General features: G+C 38.2%; 2 protein-coding genes across 2 annotated transcripts; one reads left to right on the forward strand and one right to left on the reverse strand.

Moving 5' to 3' along the window:
* Window positions 1-5,947: 5,947 nt before the first annotated feature.
* On the reverse strand, window positions 5,948-7,168 carry LOC308100453 (alpha-2A adrenergic receptor-like; the record flags this gene model as incomplete). The annotated part of the gene is made up of 1 exon (XM_080449505.1): window positions 5,948-7,168. One exon carries the CDS (start codon window positions 7,166-7,168, stop codon window positions 5,948-5,950), a length of 1,221 nt encoding a protein of 406 aa, XP_080305631.1.
* A 5,189-nt stretch (window positions 7,169-12,357) lies between these two features.
* Window positions 12,358-19,388, forward strand: smndc1 (survival motor neuron domain containing 1). The gene is made up of 6 exons (XM_080448745.1): window positions 12,358-12,498; window positions 13,501-13,620; window positions 15,489-15,631; window positions 16,129-16,290; window positions 16,708-16,861; window positions 18,753-19,388. The coding sequence occupies exons 2-6, from the start codon at window positions 13,501-13,503 to the stop codon at window positions 18,888-18,890; spliced, it is 717 nt and encodes a 238-aa protein (XP_080304871.1). The 5' UTR covers window positions 12,358-12,498; the 3' UTR covers window positions 18,891-19,388.
* Window positions 19,389-19,826: the final 438 nt, after the last annotated feature.

A 19,826-nucleotide genomic window follows, 5' to 3' on the forward strand; every position in this document is an offset into this window, starting at 1 on the left:
AACATGGAGAGACTTGATAAATCAATTTCAACATTCTGCTCATTCAGGAAGAACGCGTGAAGAGGAGATTAAAGAAAGAAAGGATACTGACAGCTAGACTGAACACAAACAGCAGAGAACCCAATGAGAGGTGATTTACGACCAGTAGTGTGATACAGCTTTTTGTGCGTGTGTGTGTGTGTGTGTGTGTGTGTGTGTGTGTGTGTGTGTGTGCGTGCGTGCGTGCGAGCGTGCCTGTGTGTGTGTGCGTCTCTCTGAGCGGTAACTGACATACTGACAGATAAAAGGAGGTCTGTCACGGCTGTGGACAGCGATAAAGTACATCAATGATTGGGAGCTTGATCTTAGAGGTGAGTATGTGCATGTCTGTGCACGTGCGTGTACGCGTGTGTGCGTGTGCGTGTGCGTGTACGTGTACGCGTACGCGTGCGTGCGTGCGTGCGTGCGTGCGTGCGTGCGTGCGTGCGTGCGTGCGTGCGTGCGTGCGTGCGTGCGTGCGTGCGTGCGTGCGTGTGCACGTGTGTGCGGAAACACATGCATGCATGTATGTAATTGAGCAGTTGTGAAAGTAGAAAATGTAAGTCTCCTCAGGAACTGTGGCTATGGTCCAGAAGCCAGAAGTAGGGGGTTGGGGTTAGGGGGTCGGGGGGGGGGGGGGGGGCTTGTGCAAGGGAGTAGATGAGGAGGCCAGACTGAAATTGGATACGATCGATAGCCTGGACAGGGCGAGCAAGCTAAGGAAGAATTGTGGTGTCTGTAATGGGAGATTTGTCAGAGCTCGGTTTGCTAACAATGAGGATTTGCTGGAGAGAGCATCCTACAGTAGTAAGGAGCAAGGTTTTTACCAGGGAAGAGTATCTCCACTGCTGATGGATGCGATTACTGGACCAAGACATATAGCATTAACACCTAAGAGTTACAGAATAAATGATTCTTTCCCTCATGCCAGGGATAACAATTAAGGGCGGGTGTCCCATGCCCTCAGTACTGTACAAGTGGGCTCTACTTAGGCCTACGTTAGACTTTGGATGTCACTTAAGAGGCCCTTACAAGCTGCTCAAATAATGTCACAGCCAATAATGTAGGCCTATTGTCTGGTTTGACTCCCAGCCCTGGAATTTTTTTTAAGCAGCTTTGGCTTCTCTCACTTTCACACACATGCAGTATGTCTATACAGTATCACATAGATGCACACACGAAAGCACACATGAAAGTACACACACACACCTTGTATGTCCAAAACCGTTCCTGTTTTATTATTATTTGAAAAACAGTGTTAAAAATTGTGAAAATAGACGATCTACAAGCTACTTTTGTGTGACACTCTCGTATGTAGGGCAAGTAGGGCATTAATTCACGGAAAAAAACATAAGCAACGATATTCATGGCAGAATAGCCTAAATTGACTAAAATCAGAGCCATAGATTGTTGTTCTGCATTTTTCAGTGTGGTTCAATATAACTCCTGCCATTTTCAGCATCCTCGTATTATGTAAACCTTATGCTATGTAAACGATACCGTTTACAAGCCAAAACTGACAAATATGGGGGGAAAAGAAGATAAGACAATTTGATACGTTTAGATTTCGAAAAGGTTTCTTTACACAGGAAGAACTCTTTTAGTGACCCAGAGAGCAAACTTCCATTTGTTGTGGCTTTGTTGTGGGTTTGTTATGGTTGGTTAATTCAACATCCTCTGTGCTCCGTGGCTCTCTCAACTCCCCATGGGCTTATGAATCCCACCGGGGTCATGTGTCCCTCTCAGACAATTATTTTATAACTTTTTTTTTAGACTTGTTTCATAAATCAAAACACAGTAACACTGTGTTGTCACATGGAAGGAGATTATATCTAGCCTTTTGTATAGACACGACGGCGTCGCATGGTGAAAATAGGCTCACATCGCTTTTAGAGCTTTTAGATGGGCTATTCATAGGAATATTTTGGAAAATCTTTGACATTTAAAATTGTTTTTATTTTTATTCTATTCAATTTCAGATATGTCAGCGTAGAGAGACAGGAATCCAAGGGCACAGAGAGAGGAGAGACATGCAAGAGAAGATGGTGGTCAGATTTGAACCCGTCCCGGATCCTCATGGTCACATAGAGCATAATGGTGCACTAAATGGCTGAGCCACCAGGCACCCTACTATATAAATATTTATGTACATTTTACACAACATAAATAATGGGATATTTTTGTTATCAGAGAGACAGACACAGAGACAGACAGAGAAAAATATGGAGAACTAGGGGAGAGCAGAGACAGAGAGAGATAGATCTAAACTGAGTCCTATTGCTGCCTAAATCCCTGTGATTACTGGTTATCTGTATGCTTATCAGTTCAAGACAGATGAAATAGAGAAGACTAGCCCACACTGTACTGCTTCAAAAACAATGACCCACCATTCATCAGTGACTATGATACACTTGTTATTATGTTGTGACTCATCTTTGTCTGAATCTTATTGTGTAAATTTCTTCACACTCCCAGTGTGCATTCTTTTTTTTCACCTATCAGTTATAAAGCCGCTGAGCTTACCAGTTATTTTGCGCTATAATAAACACTATTGTGCTGTGAGTACACAGTCAAATCCTAAGTGTTCATTTAACTGAGAGAGTGCAAATGTTTTTTGTACACTCTGTTACAAATGGAAAAATGTACCTATACGCGTCCATTTGGTTCCATTTGTACACGCTCTGAGTTAATGGAGTTAAATTAACAGGAATTGGAATTGGGAGGAAATAAACAGGACAGTGAATGTTATGGGAACACCTGCCAGAGGCAGCTTATGAAGCATGGTTTTATAAGCCATCGTGTGTGCCACAGACATAATTTGTGACACTTTGAAATGACCTTTGCAGTGTGAAATAAATCATTGATGGTGGTCCTTCTTCCTAGCAGACAGCAAACAAGAATGTGTGTGCTCTCTGGAAATAGCACCAGTCTAGGGCTAAGCAACTGTGCACTGGGGTGGGGATTTGAGATATAATCTAATCAGAGGGAACTTAATGAAGGTTGAATTTAATTATACTTATAAACGCCGCTGACAAATTATACATGGAAACGATGAAAAACATCCATTTATAAGTGGCTGCTAGTTCCCCGTGACCAAAGGTTTTGTGGAATGGAAGCCTATTGCATTTAACAAACTAATAGTGAAATGTTGCAGAATCAGACGTTGATCATTTGTCATGATTCATATAATTTACTCCATTCTCTTTGAGCCAAGGACCCCTTAGCTGAGAGAGAGAGAGAGAGAGAGAGAGAGAGAGAGAGAAAGAGAGAGAGAGAGAGAGAGAGAGAGAGAGATGAAGCAGGGACCCCCACAACATGTATAAAATTGTGTTGTAGATAAAAAAATATTCTAAGCTTTCATAGATAGCTTCATAGACTCGCTGCCGCTGGACAGCATAAACATCAGTAAATAGCTGATCTACATGCTCACAATGCGTTGCAGCACGACACGTTGTGAGCATTTAGATCTGCTTTTTCCCCCTCAGAATAGGGATGCTAGGGTTCTAGTGGTTGATGTAAAAACATAAAAAACTTTTTAAAAGATTGGTGGCCCCCCTGTAGTAACTCCGAGGACCCCCTGTATCTATGAATTTAAATGTTTTTCACTGCCTCCTGGATACAATACATATTTTAAAGTTGTAATACATTCATGTAGTCAATCAAGCATATGGCATTCCTTGATCAAAGTTGCTAATTAACTAATTTAGAGGGAAATCACGATGCATTCTAATCAGTCAATATCCACAGATGTCTGCTGTGGGTTAGAAGACATATTGTATTATACAAAATCACATTGAGTTTGGGGGGAAGAAATTAGCTAATGTTCACTGCTCATGGGTGATGAATAAAGATTACATTCATTAACATGTTACTTCAATAACAATAGTGTGTTCAGTTACTTAAGCCCTATTTAAAAAATAGACGATCTACAAGCTCACAGCACATTGCAGTGCGACACGTTGTGAGCTTGTACATCGGCTATTTTAGCTATTTTGGGAAAAGAAAACTTGAAAAAAATCCCAAAATAGGGGTACCAGGTTGAAAGTGGTTAATATTGCATGAATAATCTTTGAACTAAAGTTATTTTATGTACTGTAGTAGGATCCACTACTGGATTTACCGATTTTTCATGACATGAGCAGGCCAGAAAAGTCTAGCGTTACAATTTATTCATCTGTCATCATCCTTCATCCTATATCATTTATCACCAAAAAGTTATCATAAATAATAAACATCAGCAATCTTACATCTTACATTGGTAGAGCAGTGAGGAAATGAGTTGGTACTGCATAATGTCTAATAGTGAGACAGTAGGTTCAACACATGTTTTCCACTGGTCAGCAACATTTTAGTGAGGCTACAAGATTGATATTTCATATGTCAGATTTGTTGTGGGAACCCGATCAGTAACAGCTCTGTATTTACCATTTGTGGTGAGTAATAGATGTTGTATTTTAAGACTGGACACACTAGCGCTGAACCCAAATAGCTCAGGAAATTAAAATGACCAGAATCCAGGGAAGAAAGTCACAGTGCTTATTACGTTAAATAATTAATGAGAAAGGAATGTTTGAACTGTTTGAATGAACTTAAAGGAACCACAAACGATTGCATTCTAAGGTCAGAGACAAATATTGATCTAAGAGACTGAAATAAAAAGAGATTTGTATATAAGTACCACTATAAAGAGCGTGGCGATAACTGATCCATTGTTTTGCCACTGGTAATCTTGTGTGAAAATTACCTCATGGTGATAATACGTGGTGGCCAATCACATTTCAATTGCTCTATGTTTGACTTCAGGGAAGGATTCAATGATATCTCCAACTGGACTGTTATAATTCATATTGTTGTGCCAACCTTTCCCCCCAGGCAGAATTTTCTTTTTGCATTAATTGTTTTGTTCTCACAAGCTTGTCTTGATCAGAGCTGGTGAATTATACAGTTTGGAAATGACTTTGACTTGGTCATGCACCTCTTTTCCTTTTCAAAGAACTATTGCATTGCATCTATCAGTGCTAAGCACTTTTTTTAAAATTATAATAACAAAAAGGGAGAAGCTTCTTTCCAAAATAATATCCATCATTTCACCATTTCAATTTCTCCTACAAAATAGCATTTATGATATACCAATATGGATAAACGAATCCATCTCACAAAGTTGTCTTTTGTGATATTAAATAATCAATACCAGGGAGCATGTTATGGATGGTGTTTGTGGCACAAAGGTGCAGTCTTCCACTACTGAGATGATAAAGCACAAAATACATCATGCCACATGGCTCCCTCTCTCCCTGCCACAACTCCTTCACTCTACTGTAAAATAAATAAATTAAATAAAACACATAGCCATATGAACCCTTGTGTCCATATTCTGGGCATGTTATAATATAGTTTTGGCAAAGAGATTTTGGTGTACAGGGATAAAAGGAGCGGACGTGTATAGGGTTTAAGAGGTGCATGTTAAAGTTTCCTCGTGATTCAAACTAGATTGCATGTGCTAACATTGATGTGCTGTCATTCTATAATATACACCACTAGTAACATAACATGAAGCGTTGACAAGAACCGGTACAAATTCCATGACAGACCTATAAAAACCTCATATAGATGTAGTATAGATGATATACTGTGTATACTATAGGGTTAATGTAGCACTCTAACTAGTGGTACACATAACATATATCATTTGCATGACATTTAAATTATGAAATAGTTGTAAACCGATATGGAAAAAACTAAGATTGAAAGGCTAAATATTCCATAGTTCACATACATTTTACACATGAATCAAAAGCTTTAATTCTAAAAATTTGAAAGTAATATTTACAAGTGAACACATATTTTGAGACCTAACACCTATTACATAAATAACCAAGTATAGTGTCATACTGTAGATGTTCGTCTGTAATGAAAAAACAAATGTTACTTATAAACCCCGTCTCTTCCTTTTACAGAGTATCTTTTTGAAAGACCGTCTGAAGTCGCTGTTAAATATGGTGTATATGACAGGGTTTAATGAGCTGTTGCAGTATCCAAACCAGAAGAACATTTTGAACAGTGTCTCTGGCACACAGCAGAGGTCACACAGAGCAGTGAGTGTGTAGGTGAAGAAAAAGGGGAACCAGCACAGAACAAACACTCCCATGACCACCGCCAGAACAAAGGTGAAGCGCTTCTCCCTGTTCTGCCTGCTGCTCCACCTGCTCACTTTCACCGCAGCGTCTGTCTTTGGGGAGTGCTCTCCTGGCGTCACCTGTGTCACTTTGGCCTTCTGCTTGACCTTCATCCTCATGGGGGAGCACAGGGTGTTTTCGTTCCCATCAGACGATGAGCCCTCGTCTTCCACGTCTACTCCATTCGCCTCTCCAGCGTCCTCCTCCTCCTCCTCCACCTCCTCCTCCCCTTTCCCTCCTCCTCCTCTCCCCTGGGTGTCCTGCTGCGGCGAGCCACACTGCCTGTCTTCCGTGTGTCCGTTTCCTCTTCTCCTCTCACCCGGCAGAGCTCTCGTTCTTTTCTTGGCAATTTGGTAGATTCTTACGTACACCAGGATCATGATGACACACGGGGCAAAGAAAGAGGCGGCGCTGGAGAATATAATGTACCATTTCTCCTCATTGATCTTGCAGATGGGTCCGCCGTCCCTGGCCACCTCCTTTTCCATTGAGATGAGCGGTGGGCATGAAATGATGGCAGCCAGCACCCAGACTACAAGAACCACGCATTTTATCCTACGTGGTGTCCTTTTCGGGTTGTACTTAATGGGCTGTGTGATGGACCAATATCTGTCCAGGCTTATAGCGCACAGGTGTACAATGGAGGAGGTGCAGAACAGCACATCCAAGGCCAGGTAGATATCACACCAAATCTGACCAAAGTACCAGTTGCCCATCAGCTCGTTAGCCAGGGAGAATGGCATGACCAAAGTGGCCACTAGAATATCTGCGCACGCCAGTGAAACTAAGAACAAGTTCTGAGGAGCTCTCAGGGCCCGGCTGGTGCACACGGCAATCACAACCAGGACATTGCCGAACACTGTCAGCAGAATGAGGATGCCCACCAGTATTGTTAGAGGAACAGACGTCTGCACCGTGTAAGGGTGTTTGCTGGGCAAGGTCCCATTTCCACTGGTCAAGTTATCGCAACCCATGAGGATGAGCCGTGATGTTTTGAGTCTGTTGAACTGCAGTCCCGGATTTTCCCTGATTTTCATTTATCTACAATGCTGAAATACAGATTTAAGTACTTTGTATAATTATTATTTTGTTTGCAGGTTTCCTTTCAGGAATGTGTGCTTAAAAAGACACACACAAAATAAATCTAAGCTGCAGGTACTTTCATATAATCTTTTAAAAAAAGTATTAATTATCCACAGACCTTTGAGACTGAAAACTTCTTAAATGGTCCCAATCGAAGACTTTTCAATGTTTATGAAGAAAACACATCCCCTGTCTTCCTCAAAGCGCTGCAGCTCTTTTCATCCAGTGTGGCTAAGGTGGAGAATCCGTCTTTTATATGGGCTCTATCGCAGAGGATCTATGATGCTGGCTCCAGTATATCAGTGAGAACAGCAAGGGGCGGGGTTGAGCTGCTGAGATTCAGAAGTAATTTCTGTCACTCCCAGTGACTCCCAGTAAGCTGTTAATAATGATTTGAACAATGTTCTATATTTATACAAATACTCGTAGCCTGTTGACTTGCAAGTGATTTTTGCTTAATTTGTAGTTTTGCAGTGCTGTATTCATATTAGATGAGATTTGGCATGAGAAGAGAAATGACATAACATAATGTCTGTATAGGGAATCTGTAAGAGAGTGTTACAGTACTTCCAATGAAACATATGTTTGCTTCTTTTGATAAGAGGTTATCTAAATGAGTTTCTTGGTAGCAAAGGTATCAAACAAAAGGCCTTTGTCATAAAAATCTACTAGCATCTTGGGTAAATACAAAATGTGAAAGCATTTGCCATTTAGTAGCACACAGACACATAGCAAATATGACAAACTATAAGCCCCACTGAGTGTATTGAGTGTCATAAAGGTAAGGGCTATCTATCATCTCACTAAAGGGTGATTTATACTTTGTTGCACGTCGGTGTCACGCACCAAAAATAGCCGATCTACAAGCTAACAACGCATTGCACTGTGACGTCTTCTGAGCTTGTAGATCGGCTATTTTTGGTGCTTACACCGTAAAAAATAAAACACTTACATAAGTAACTATAAATAACGTATAAATCAGGGGTAAATGTGAATGCCTTACATTACAGGTTCATGGACATTTTGTCTTGTATATGACAGGATATGTTATATAAGAAAGACAATTGCATTGAGTTTATTTTTCTTCAACGTTCCATGTAGTGTTGGATAACAATAGGCCTCCCAACAAACAAATAATACATCAGAAAGCATATAACTTGCATTTTGTAGGATTATACCAGTATATTTAAGAATATTTTCCCTCTATGGCAGCTATGCATTTTATACACTGCAGCTAGTAGTTACATAGTCATTATAGTAACATAGTTATTATGATGTGTACACAATTATGTATTGTCATATAGCATAAATAGTTTGTTTTGCCATACAAAAACATATAGTGTTTCATCTTACTATGAAATGAGTTTTGGTTTATTACCATCTAGGGGTAAGGGTGAGTTGTAACTAATAATAACTTTTATTCCAGTTTTTGTCAAACACTGCTCTACATTTTTTTACTTAACAAATAACAGTGAGCAACAGAGATGTTGAGAGGGTGAGTAATTCCAAATATTTATTCAAATAACATACAAATACTTCTACTCATCATTACAGTTATTTAAGTATAATATTATGTTGTGAATGCTTTTCCCTATATATGAGAAAGACCTCAATAAAAAGTATCATTGTGTTTTACCATGTTTCTCCCTGGTATTAATATCTGCGTTTACAATGCTATATGCCTCCCAGGGTTGGGCTCTTCACTACAAACATGGCTTAATATTACAGAAAATGGCTGACATTTTCAGCCAGTGCATGGTGGATAGTAACTAAGCACATTTACTCAAGTACTGTACTTAGGTACAATTTGGAGGTACTTTTACTTTACTTGAGTATTTATATTCCTTGATACTTTATACTTCTACTCCATTACATCTAAGAGACTGTTGTACATTTTACTCCACTACATTTATTTGACAGCTTTATTTACTGGTTACTTTTTTTAAATGATTAATAATTAATAAAATAATTCATCAAGATTTGTCAATGCTCGCGATGATACAACGCGTTGTGAGCTTGTAGATCTGCTATTTTTGAATAGCTAAAGTTTAAATTGGGCTTAAGTGGTTAATGATCAACAATGACATGATCTACTGTAGCCTATATTATTCTCAAATGGCCATTTTGCATAATGAGTACTTTTACTTTAGCTACTTTGAGAATATTTTTATGCTAATACTATTGTACTTTGACTTAAACACACACACACACACGCACACACATATATATATATATATATATATATATATATATATATATATATATATATATATATATATATATATATATATATATATATATACATATATATATATATATATAATTTCAGTCGCCCAGAGGCAGCATGGCAATTAAGAGTTACAAAGAAGTTACAGATACAGAGTAAGGAAAGTATACTGTCAGGTAAGAAATAACAATAAGAAGCACCATCAACAATATACAAAAAAATACACCCATACAACTTTCCTGCACTATGCAGAAAATTGAGAAAAACAAGCTGTGTAACCAGTACAATCAGTGCAATGCAAAGAAAAGTGACATGTTAGCATACATTACTGGTGTTGTAGTAGTTCTGCTTATAGCCTACTTATAAGAAGAGCATTAATGCAAGTGTCTATACTGATTAATAGGATACCAAATACCAAATGTTATAGCTACATCTGGTATGTTTTACAAAGACATTAATAGTTGTTCCGGGAGCAGTATGGGTGAGCGCCCCAGCCTGTGTCTTCCGTGAGGAAGAAGCCCAACAAATCCACGGTGAGGCCTTTAGGAGGGTCATTCAAGCAAGCCGCAAGTGGAGCCTGCAGTACCACCACGGCCCAAGGAACCATCATGCCAGAAGGAAATGTTTGGATCGGGGTGGTGCAACGGATCTGGTACAGCGCTCAGGTCCTGGACCTGGTGAGACGAAGGAGGAGCCCGGCCAGGAGGCCACCCACAGAGCCTAGTCCCTCCACGTGCCAGAGCCTCCCCGAGTCTCGGCAGAGTAGTTCCGGAGAAGCGGACTGAGTGGCCCAGTCTTTCAGGACTGACCGTGGGTAGCTTCTGGGACGTAAGTCGGGGCTTGATCAACCCCGGCTGGGTCACCTGGGCGAGGGTGTATGTTGTTGCGAGACCCGAAACACCCTATGACCCCAGGCTACAACACTGATATTACGTCCCAGGTGCATCCATGTGATGTTTTCTTTATAGTTGACCCCCCTGCTGACCCCTTTTCCAGTTCCTTTAGCAATCAAACTTATTTCTGTTGACATTAAAAAATCCACAAGGGTGATAATACACTGGACATTAACATTTATTTTTAATCTACCTCATGTTTGAGACTTAACATCTCAAAATGTGTGCTCATCACAAAATAATCCTATTAAATAAATAGCAAAATATAGGAATCAACCTCAAAGAATCCTTCTTTTTGACAATACCTGAATTTCCACGATAGATAACAAAAAATTTGCAATATGTCAATTCTACCTTTCCAGGTTGACACACGCATTCCTTACATGAATCAATTTGCAAACAGGTAAACCAATCTGTCCTGCATTTAAAAATAAGCCTCACCAGCAAAATAGAGCATACATTTCTTTGCAACAGTAGGCTGGATTTTATTAGTACTTTCAAGACCAACTGGCTGAAGAGATGTTTAGGTAATCCTGATTCACTTTGGTATTTTATTCCATGTGCTACTCTTAAACTCTGGGAGATTTTATTTGGTGAAATGTAATATATCTATACCAACAAGGTCACCCATAAGCTCTCAAAATGCCATCATATACTGTGTTTTGTACACAACTTCTCATTGCACAAATTACTGTTGTGGAATAATGTCATTGTTGGAAAATCAACCCACTTCACCTTTATCGTGAAAAAGAAGGTTATTTGTATAGTTATTAAAAAGGTTTGATTTATATAACTTTTTAATTTTGTATTTAAATAATGATTACATTAATTCAACATTTGCCATCAGGCGTCAGGCCTAATTCATCACAGTAAAACACATCATAAAGGTTGTCTGATCTTAGGTTAGAAGGTCTCCATCTACAGGATAAACATTGTAACAACATGTCTGGTGTCATTATCCTACAGTCTATCGTCATTATACACATTGATTGATTGAATACTTTATTAACAGTTTGCAAATACTACAGTGGTATTATTATACAATGATGCTAAAAGTTTAACACATAAAGTCCTAAGGGCTTGTTTCCATTGTGGTCCTGTGTATTCAATTCATGGAGACACACAAGAAATCATTAACACTATAGTAGCAATAAACAAATGTATGTAGGCTACATCAGACAGATATTCCACAAGATATCTAGATTATCTTCAAAGTGTTAATTCTACTATGATATAATGTGAAGTGGAAGAGCTTGGCTATTATAGTTTATACATTCTATATTCTAAACAAATTCAAGGAAGTATACCTATACCAATTACCAAAGTAACATAAAATGTACCCTTGCAATTCTGTTGTACAAAATCCTGAGTGTTGATTTAACTCTGAGAGTTTGGTTCCGTTTGTACATTCTCAAAGTTAAAGTAAGACGCAGGAATTTACTGTGTAGCCTAGCCACATAAAACATTCATTGATATCAATGAGCAGTGGTGGACAAGTACTGAACCCCAGTAATTGAGTCAAAGTATACTCCTGGTCAAATATTACACACACAGCTATAAGTGAAAGTTGCTCTATGAAATTTGTACTCGAGTTAAAGTACTGGAGTTCTTTCTTTTTAATATCAGCATTGTTGTATTGAAATTACCCCCAAAATTCACAATGATGTTGCATGACTGTGAGAGTTATCTTAAATAATAGATTATGTAAGACAAGTTGGATTGATATCACATTGAGAACAACAGTGGATGAAAGCAAGTTCAGATTTTGTGCGACATGGAATAAAGCAAAAATAAAATCTCAGGACTGAAACCTTTGGTCAGGCCAAGTTTATAATTTTGGACTACCTCCAGACCTGACACTACACACTCCGGTGCACTAGGCGGCGCTATGCACCCACACGTTGGTTTGTGAGCCACCAACAACAAACAAAACAAAGAAGAGTAGAGTTTAGAATACACTTCCGGCTCATTGTCGGTGTTGTGTAAGGAAAGCAGACGCTCGAGCTGTTTGTTTTTTGTGAAGAAACTCGTGAAAATAATTGAATTAGGATCTGAATGGTTTGGATATTTATAGATACAATATAAATATACACATACAGAGGTAAGGCGATGCGTAATCCAACCTGTTGTTGCTCTGTGTGATACATTATCAGTTCTTGCTAATGTTAGCTGTGGTTAGCTAGGTTGTAGCAGTAGAAGGCCTCGCCTGTGTTACGTGGATGGAAGTTAATAACAATATACCATGTAAATTAGATGTGTTTTTTTATCATTTGTTTATACATGTTTATATTGATTACTGATGGTGACATTATCTGCACTATTAGTTGAAACAACAGCGGTATTATACGTGTTGTTGTTGTTATAAGTTGACTTGTGCTAAGTTAGCCACTCAGCTAGCGTAGACATTCATATCCTATTAATTACCAGTGGTGGGACTAAGTACTTGTACTCAAGTTTCAAGTACTGTACTTAAGTAGAAATTTGAGAATTTTTTACTTTACCGGATTATTTATTGTATTATATAGTATTTTCTGTACTTTTACTTCTACTCCACTACATTTCAGAGGCAATTATTGTATTTTTACTCCACTACAATTTTAGAAAACTTAAGTTACTAGACTAGTTACTTTGTAGATTTTTATTATTATTACAAAACATGCATTAACCACTTTATCCTTATATACTTCGGCTATTTTCAAAACATTTGTATACATTTTTGAACACTTGTGAAATGGGACATTCTGAATACTGAGTACTATTACTTTGGTACTTAAAGTACATTTTGATGCCAATATTTTTGTACTTTTACTCACGTACATTTTGAATTCCGGACTTTTACTTGTAACAGATTATTTCTACATTGCCGTATTGATTGTTTTACTTAAGTAAAAAATTTGAGTACTTTTTCCACCACTGAATTACATAGGATATAACTGATATATTACTGATACAGCACTCATCAAAGTTAATACATTTAATTACGAAAATACTTTCGTATATATATATATATATATATATATATATATATATATATATATATATATATAATTTGATTATTTTTAAGAGCACAGTATGAAAGTGGATGTATTTATTTGTTTTGCAGATGTCAGACGACCTGGTGAAGCAGTTGAGCAGCTATAAAGCCCAACTACAGCAAGTAGAAGCTGCCTTATCAACCGACCAAGAAAATGAGGACCTCCTCAAACTACAGAAAGACTTACAGGTGTGTGTTTGTAATACTATACTTGTGAGCAGTGGTGTCATGGGGGCCACACAGAGTACCACTGCGTCCCAGGTACATTTTTCGCGCGCACCCACAAGGTACGTTGGGGGGGGGCTAGAACTTTTTCTAGTTAAACGTTTTTAACTCTATGGCTAGAACCCCCCCCCCCCTCCCTCCCGATTCATTCAACAGCCATTGAGCCATATGGCTACTTTGCATAACAGGTTTACAAGTGAGTGTGAAAATGTATCCTCACTCCACGCATCTATAGGCTACAGTACACGGTAAGCAACACAGCATTTTGGCTTCAGTAGCCGCTGCTGCCAGTATCCTATCTGCACGCAGCAATGCCTCAGCCACCGTCGAAGAAGAGAAAGATACGCGTTAAAAGCAAACTTTTAGTTTCAGCTCCTATAATTCATGGCATTCCTTGAATTTTAGTTAAAAAAGACTAAAATTCAGCTAAAAAACATTTCCTGTACAAACATGTTTCCTACTTTAAGGTAAAATAAAATGTGCGCGTGCCGTGTGCGCGACGTCATTAAAATACCAATACACCCCTGCTTGTGAGGACCAAATGTCCCTACGAGTGTTGCCAAGTCTCGTGGGAGAAATAAGCCAACCGACCTCCAAAACAAGCCAAAAACAAGCCAAATCTTGCTAGAGAAATAAGCCACATCGCACCTCCAAAAATAAGCCAAAACAAGCCCAAAATATGGCTATATAGTCCTAATAAAAACATTTGATGCATATATCGTTATAATTACTATGTAGGTCTGTAATAATTTATCTTTTGGTTATTTATTATAACTAATGATAATTGCACACATACTTGAGCCAGGGCTCAATAAATAGACACCGGACCGATTCTCTCTGTCAATGTGATTCACACTCCTCCACAAACCTATGGGGAATTATAGTAGCCTATATACATCAAAGAAATGTTGGCTTGTTAGATTTACCAAATAAGCCACCACGTGTTTAAAACAAGGCCAAAAAGCCGCAAGTATGCAACTCTGGAAAAAAAAGGCAAAAGTTGCGGTAAATAAGCAGACTTGGCAACATTGGTCCCTATATGAGAAATATACGTGAGGACCATTTTCCTGGTCCTCAAAAGAAACTGTGTTTTATGGTTGATTTTTTTTTGGAGAGATACTTTTACAATTAGAAAAGGTTTCAGGTTGGGGTTACGTTTAGGATTACACATTTAGAAGTTAAGTTTAGGCATTAGAGATGGTAATGCCTGATTAACGCTTGTGTTGCGCACTAAAAAATAGCATATCTACAAGCTCGCGGCACGTTGTGGCTTGTAGATATGCAATTTTTCTGCTTTAGGCTTATAGTTAAAGGTAGGGTAAGTGATTTACTTTTGTTAAGATAAGTGTGAAATAGCTCTATATTCTGATAGAACTCATTGCTATAGAGTGTTTGTTCAGTAAAAAGAGTCTCCCATGTCTCTCCAGCCCTTTATTAAACAGAAATGCAGTGCTCTCTCCTGATTGGCTTAAATGTTGTCACCTACCTGAGAATGTACTATATTCTGTTTACTAAAGAGTTGGAGAGACCCCTGTGACCGAACAAACGCTCTTGTAGCAACGATTACTATCAAAATATTGTACTTTAACCTTTTTTAACAAAAAAATTAAAATTACCAAAACATATCACTTACCCTACCTTTAATTCATAATATCACTTTCTTAAAATGTTGATGTCCTCACAAGTACCTTGCAAACCTGAGTGAGAGAGAGATTCAGAGAAGGTGGTACAGAGTAAGACCTTCCTAACATTACTTGATGGAACCATATTGTGCACACAGTATGACTAAACATGCTGATGAATAGTTAACGACCTTTTTTCCCCCCCCACAGGAAGTCATTGAGTTGACAAAGGACCTCCTGACTTCGCAGCCCACTGATGGTGCTTCCAGTGCCAACAGCTCAGATGTAGCTCCCCTCAAACACAACTGGAAAGTGGGGGACACATGCATGGCTTTGTGGACTCAGGATAGTCAGTGAGTGTCACTAACCTCTTCTCTCTCTGAAAATAAGTAACATGCATGCATGCATTGCAGCCAACCTAGCCTTGGACACTGTCATTTGCCATACAAAATATATATATTTTTTACATTTTATTCATAATATGTTCTAATGTTCAATGCCAAAAACACAAATAATCGTTAATCCCAATTATTTGTGTGACAATGTGTCGTCAAGTAAAGTGCCATAATCGTGCTCAACACACACATGCGCACACATTTCATTTCGTATATTGACTATATACAGTATATATATATATATATATATATATATATATATATATATATATATATATATATATATATATATATATATATATATATATATATATATATATATATATATATATATATATATATATATATATATATATATATATATATATATATATATATATATATATATATATATATATATAGGGCTGGAGTCTGTGACTGGTACTCACCTGCTTACAGACGTGATTGTTTGGCAGGATGTATGAGGCTGAGATTGAGGAGATAGATGGAGAGAACGGCACAGCAGCTGTCACCTTCAGTGGCTACGGCAACGCTGAGGTGATCCCACTGCAGAACCTCAAGCCGCTAGAAGAGGGAAAGCGGCATGACGACGATGGAAGTGGAAAACCCAAATCCAGGTAAAAAAAACAAAACAAGGGCGTGGTCTTTGAATACAAACCGTAAACATACACACAGTACCACCTTAACCCATTAAGACTGGGAACGCATCTGTGTCATTTTAGATTTCTTTGGCTATTCAAAAATAGCAGATATACAAGCTCATAGCGCGGCACCGAGTGCCGCGCTATGAGCTTGTAGATCTGCTTTCCGAAAAACTGTTAGGATTTAGAAAATGTTTAGAAGCGGCCTCAGGTCTTAATGGGTTAACTGTCTTCATGTTTATGTCCCTTTTGTTGTGTAAAAGTAGATTCTTTATACTGTATGTTGTTGTGATCACTAATCTCACATTTGTCAATAACGTGGTTCCTAGATAATTGTGCTCAAAAGATTGAAATGCCCCCAACTTTGTTCTTTCTTTGTTTGTGCTTCTGCAGGAAAGAGCAAATAGCAGACCAGAGAGAGTACAAGAAGAAGAAAGCCCAGAAAAAAGTGGCAAGAATGAAGGAGTTGGAGGCAGAGAGAGAGGACCAAAAGTCCAAGTGGCAAAATTTCAACAACAAGGCCTACTCGAAGAACAAGAAAGGACAGGTAACCGTCTCCTTTCTTTGTTTGGCTCAGCTTATTTATCAAATGTTGGAAACCATGTGTTACATTTTTGCAAACGTTGTCTACTACCTGGTTTGACATTATTCAGCATTTCTGTAGCACAATACGCCCAGAGGAAACCACTTAAGTCTTAAAGAAAAATATTTTATATATACTATTATAGAGCCTTAGACACAGGGTGTCCGTGCTCGTATTAAATTATTATAAACTAGAAATTTTGATTTATGTCCAAATAAGGCCTTACAAAGAACCTAAGACAAAGAAAGTCTTAAATTTGCGTTGAAAGGTCTTAAAAATGCCACAAGACATTGAGCCAGGGAATGTTGTCACTTGTCTGTGTATAGGCAACATGAATTGGCTAGCCTGAATATCAGCCTGAAAGCTTCAGTCTGACATTGGCTGCCGTGTCAGCGATTACCAGGGGGAGAGGATTCGAAGTTTTCTCCTTGTCCTTGATATACCACTCTTTGTACCTCCAGTTAGCGTTTGGGCATTACCTTTAAAATGTACATAAACCACTTGCTAAAATACTAGCTGGCTAACTGATTTTTTTTTAAACCTATGGGCATTTGCTGTTGTGCAGAAAGCTTTAAGATTTCTCCAAATTGCCATTCCGTTTCTGAGATGTCCACGGCCCGCCTCTGAGCCATAGAGCAAGTAGTCAGAAATGGCACCAGCTTATGCTGAGCATTAGTAAGGACCAATTATAGGAAGATACGGCTGAAAATGGATGAAGTGCTCCTTTAAAATCTGAAATATTGCAGTCATCGATTTCTTATAGCAAATGATGTTCGATTGTTCTGCTTGCTCCTCTCCCAGCCTCCAATTTAAAATAACAACGTAACAAGTTGATTTAGTGATTTATCTGTCTTAATAATGTGCTGTAATTCTCGAATTGGTGTCACTGCCCAAGTGTTTATAGGGGAGAGACTTGCTGTCATATCACTACAGTGATAACCAGCTATTCATGCTTTAAGGCTGTGTAAGTCAGTGGTTCTCAATCGTTGGCCGCAGACCACCGTCTGGAAATAATTTGTGTCAGGGACCCCCAACAAGATTTGCGTTGTTAAAATGTTTCCAAAATGTTCAAATTTGTTCAAGATTTTTTTGAAAATAGCTGATCTACAATCTCACAACGCATTGCATTGTGACGTGTTGTGAGCTAGATAAAAGGTTAAATTGATTTTGACCCTATATTAAAGGTAGGGTAAGTGATATTTTTGGGTTAAAACAAAAAGTATTTTTTTAAAAGGTTAAAGCACTATATTCTGATAGTAATCATTGCTATAGAGTGTTTGTTCAGTAACAGGAGTCTCCCCGTCTCTCCAGCTCTTTAATAAACAGAAAATACATTTTCTGGTAGGTGTCATTATCTCAGCCAATCAGGAGAAAGTACCCATTTTTAAGCTTCCTTTTTATAGTGTTCCAGTTCCAATTTTGCCTGCTCATTTCTTAGTGTCATCACTTCCAATTTCACTTGTTTAATCTATATCCTGATTGAGTTCTCTATCCTGATTGGATAAAATTGGAAATGAAACTGAAACTGAAACGAAAATGCATTTTCTGTTTTATAAAGAGCTGGAGAGACATGGAGACTCCTTATATGGACAGGACACTCTATAGTAACGAGCACTATCAGAACATAGACCCATTTTGCAATTATTTGAATAATTGCAAATCACTTACCCTACCTTTAATTGTTGGGGGACCCCTGGAGGTTCCCGGACCCCACTTTGAGAACCATTGGTGTAACTAAGCAATAAATCGTAATTGGAGTCAGCTGAAAGCTGTAGCTTGTGTAGTGTTTCTACTTAATTCAGTTCACATAATTCATAAACGTCCATTATAATGACATTTCTCTTGTATCCTGCAGGTAAAAAGAAGCATATTTGCATCTCCAGAGAGCGTCAACGGTAAAGTGGGAGTAGGAACGTGTGGCATTGCAGACAAGCCTATGACGACGTATCATGATACGTCAAAATACAATGTCAGGCATCTGATGCCACAGTGACCGAATATGTTCTGTAAATATTAATTATCCCTCTGTATACCAGCTTGCCATTGTGTTTATATATGAGATATAACGTTACGTTGCTCAAGTAAAGACGAGCTTTAAAATGGATCGCTTGCAACTCCATTGGTTGACTTACTAGAGCAGTTTTCTTATATAGATAGAAATTGGCCCCCACCCCCACGATAGAATGTTGTACAAAAACAGGACATCATGTTTAGTCATAGTATTCACTCATGTTTGTTATTTTTTTGGGTTATCACGGAGAACAAATACCTGCTATGATTTGTATATTTAACATAAACAAAGACTTGTTTGTGTTAAGATTTGAATTGATGGCAGGTTGAACTGGTTTTTAAACCTTGTCCAGTTCCTCTATCTGGTACATGTTTTGTTATATGAGAATTTTAAAGCAAATCTCACAGTGCTATATTTACTTTTCCTTTTTGTATATTTACCAGTGAAATAAACATTGTTTTGGGTTTGTTTTGGAGATTATTTTTGTTCTGCCTCAATTTATTTGTTCCTATAGGTGGCAGCACAGCTTCATAACTCAAACTACTGCCAACAGTTGTGCATCAATGCACAGCACTATTTCCAATCAATATCAGGGATAAGGTCTGCTTTTCTGACCCTAAAATACAATGATATAGTATCTGATTTACGATATTGTAATGTTTTAATTCAGGATGAATATAAGTAAATGCTGTACAGTCAATATAAAACAAAGTTGCATGGAATGGAACGTTTACATTTTCTGAATAAAATGTCATTCATTAATGGTGGGCATACTCTATTTGACCTTTACTTCCTAAACATAAGTTTGACCAACCATCCTAAATGAAAGCATGGGCATTAGAAGTTGATGACAAACTAGAAAGGCACGTTCAGTGGATCACAAATCTCCGCCAGGAGGCATGGCCCAGTTATGCTACA

The sequence above is a fragment of the Gymnoscopelus braueri genome (genome assembly GCF_963280865.1).
Source record: "Gymnoscopelus braueri genome assembly, chromosome: 14".
NCBI lineage: Eukaryota > Metazoa > Chordata > Actinopteri > Myctophiformes > Myctophidae > Gymnoscopelus > Gymnoscopelus braueri.

Coding starts and splice junctions, on each gene's coding strand:
- smndc1 (XM_080448745.1), top strand. CDS start 13,501: ATGTCAGACGACCTGGTGAAGCAGTTGAGCAGCTATAAAGCCCAACTA. Junction 15,632..16,128: donor TTGTGGACTCAGGATAGTCA/GTGAGTGTCACT, acceptor ATTGTTTGGCAG/GATGTATGAGGCTGAGATTG. Junction 16,862..18,752: donor CGAAGAACAAGAAAGGACAG/GTAACCGTCTCC, acceptor TGTATCCTGCAG/GTAAAAAGAAGCATATTTGC.